At 34.7% G+C, this 2620-nt stretch overlaps 1 protein-coding gene across 1 annotated transcript; it reads left to right on the top strand.

Annotated features, from left to right (window-relative positions):
* The first annotated feature begins 233 nt into the window (after positions 1-233).
* LOC137814125 (uncharacterized) lies at positions 234-2056 on the top strand. The gene is made up of 2 exons (XM_068616697.1): positions 234-446; positions 1414-2056. Exon 2 carries the CDS (start codon positions 1466-1468, stop codon positions 1874-1876), a length of 411 nt encoding a protein of 136 aa, XP_068472798.1. The 5' UTR covers positions 234-446; positions 1414-1465; the 3' UTR covers positions 1877-2056.
* Positions 2057-2620: the final 564 nt, after the last annotated feature.

The following is a 2620-nucleotide window of genomic DNA, read 5'->3' as shown; positions in this document are numbered from 1 at the left end:
AAAATATTATTATTTCTGACAGATATTTATTATAAGTAATTAATTAAAAACAATAGAAAGAGAGAAAAATTGCACATAGTCTTGCTATCTTCCATTCTCTATTTTTCCACTCTTTTTGTGTTCTTTCTCTCTGTATTCTTTCACTTCTTTCTTTGCTCACAGCATTCTCTCTCTATAACCTAGTTCTACATTTTTCACTCATCAAGTCTCTGTCTTTAAGCTTATATTGCTGTTCATCACATCACTTCTCTGATCTGTCTCTTCACTCTCTTTGACCCAGATCAAATTTTTGACTCCTTTTTCCCTCTCTGTTTATGCTTTCCTTCAAGCCATTAATAGAAAACAGCGCTGCTTCCATCTGGGTTTACCCTCTTTCTGGATTTTTCTTATCTGATTTTGTGAAATGGGTTGTCTTTGTTATGCGGAAAGTTGATTCAAGATAGGAGGTCAGCTTCATTTCTCTTCTTCCATGTCTCTTACTTCGTCAATCTCAATTCTGTTTAAATCTATAATGTTATTGCTTGCCTTTTCTTTTTCTTTCTTTCTTTTTTCTATTTCTGATGTTTATCTTCTTCTGTTTTGATCTTTTTGATAAACTTGGAAACTGGCTTGAATTCCTCTTTCTTGTTAGATTTCATGTTGTTTTGAAGCAGAGGAGTTTATGAAGTCTCTTTGCATGAGCTTAAACTAGATCGAAGATGAAAAACTTTGCAATAATTTACACTGTTTACATTGAAATTGAGTTTTGTTATATAGTGGGTTCCTCTCAGCTGTTGCCATAAAGTGAAGCTGTCTTCATTTTGTTCGGTTTAGGATTAGGTGATCCGCGATGTGGTTCAATTTCTTACTAAGGAAAATGATTTCAAATGCGATGTAAAGTTTTCACCGTGATGTCTTGGTAATTTTTCTTTGGTGAAAGTTAAGATAACTTGGTCCTTTAATTGGTTGGTTGTTCTGAAATTGGTTATTCAGATTTTCAGAATTAGTGGGATGCATGTGTTTATGCATTTTTTTTTGCTGATTATTGACAAAAGGAATAATCATCTGGAATGAGTTTTCTAAACCTTGTTTAAGTGTTTGATCTTGTCCATTTTAAGAGTGAGCATATGTAAATAGTATCGTAAAGTCCTTGATCTAGCACACATCAGAATTTCGATGTGTAGCACACATCAGTATTTATTTGATCCTTAAATAGCAAGAAGAGAATTTATAATTGCAAACTTGACTTTTGTTACTCTTAATTTAGTATAAACAAATAATTGATGCAAGTGATACTCAAAACACAAAAGTGTATGTGATCAAGAATTGGTTTCAAGTAGCATCACTCAAAATTGATTTAAACAGCATGTTTTGTTTCAGTTATATGATAGATATTTGTTTGGCCTTTGAAGTATAATTGTTTGATCTGCGCAGAATTTTCTTAGAGAAATTTTAGTTAATTTTATCAACAAGGGGGCTTTTGGCAATGGGTCGAGGCAGAGGAAAAGGAAAGAAGCAATCTGTTATAGCTGAGGATCCTGGAAGTGGCGAAGAGGATAAAGTCCCAGCTTACAGAAGAAGAGGAAGACCTCTAAAGCCACTGACTGATGAAATTGAAGAAGTGGAAGTAACTGAAATTATAGAGAAAGATGAGGAGAATGTTAAAGTTAACGGCTCTACCAATGATTTGAAAACTCCGGCTATCACAGTAAATAAAAGGAAAAGGAAGAGATCTACACAGGTTAAAGAAAAGATAGATCACCTGAAAGAGGACAATGGCATCCTAGCAAAGACAGGCCCTGACGATTCAATAAAGTCTACTGGATTCCGACAGAATGGGAGCCGGCGTAAGAACAAGCCTCGTCGTGCTGCTGAGGCTGGGGTAGATTGCAAGTGAGCAGCAAGGTTGTCATGAAAGTTCTGTTCCAAGGCCCTTGGTATTGATGGAGTTTTGTTATCACCAGAGACAGGGTTTGTTTGATTGTGTAAGGCTTGTTATGGTTGCTTGTTATTACTCATTTTGTTCTTTGTAATTTCCATATGCTATTTCTAATTTTAATTTTGATGATTCATAGCAGACTGTGCTCCTTTAGTCTTCTATAAAACTATTGCCAAAAGAAAGTCTGAAATTTTGTAGATATTATTTTTTATCATTGTTAGGCATAAGGGGATTTCTCACTTCTTTCAAATGAACAAAGTTTTTGTTGACAGATACATTTGTTTACTTCACAAACATGTGTGTGTGTGATGCCAAGTAATCTTAATCTTGTTGAATGGTCCAATGCCAATTAATATTCAAAGTCTTCTACAACTTTTGTCAACAATGAGCCTCAATATCCTCCAATCTTGCATTGAAGTTTTCAACATAAAGCCTCACACGTCCATCTAGTCAACTAGTTGCCATCACATATTGGCCTTTTGAGTGATTTTAGTTTCGAAGGAGAAAGAAACATAGGTATCTCTAGCAATATGCATTTATAGTGGAGAATGAGAGGAAATATGAAAGATTAATGCATAAGAAAAGAAGAAAAGAAAAGCCATGGATAAAATGTTCCTGTTTGAGAATGGGTGCATGTGATGATTGTGATCGATCAGGAGTAAAGCTGAAAAAAGCCTGATGATGTTGATATATAGGGATCCT

The sequence above is a fragment of the Phaseolus vulgaris genome, chromosome 1 (assembly GCF_000499845.2).
Source record: "Phaseolus vulgaris cultivar G19833 chromosome 1, P. vulgaris v2.0, whole genome shotgun sequence".
NCBI classification, from domain to species: Eukaryota; Viridiplantae; Streptophyta; class Magnoliopsida; order Fabales; family Fabaceae; genus Phaseolus; species Phaseolus vulgaris.
The sequence above is the reverse complement of the archived record's forward strand: the minus strand, read 5'-3'. Positions and strand labels throughout refer to the sequence as shown.

Coding starts and splice junctions, on each gene's coding strand:
- LOC137814125 (XM_068616697.1), top strand. CDS start 1,466: ATGGGTCGAGGCAGAGGAAAAGGAAAGAAGCAATCTGTTATAGCTGAG.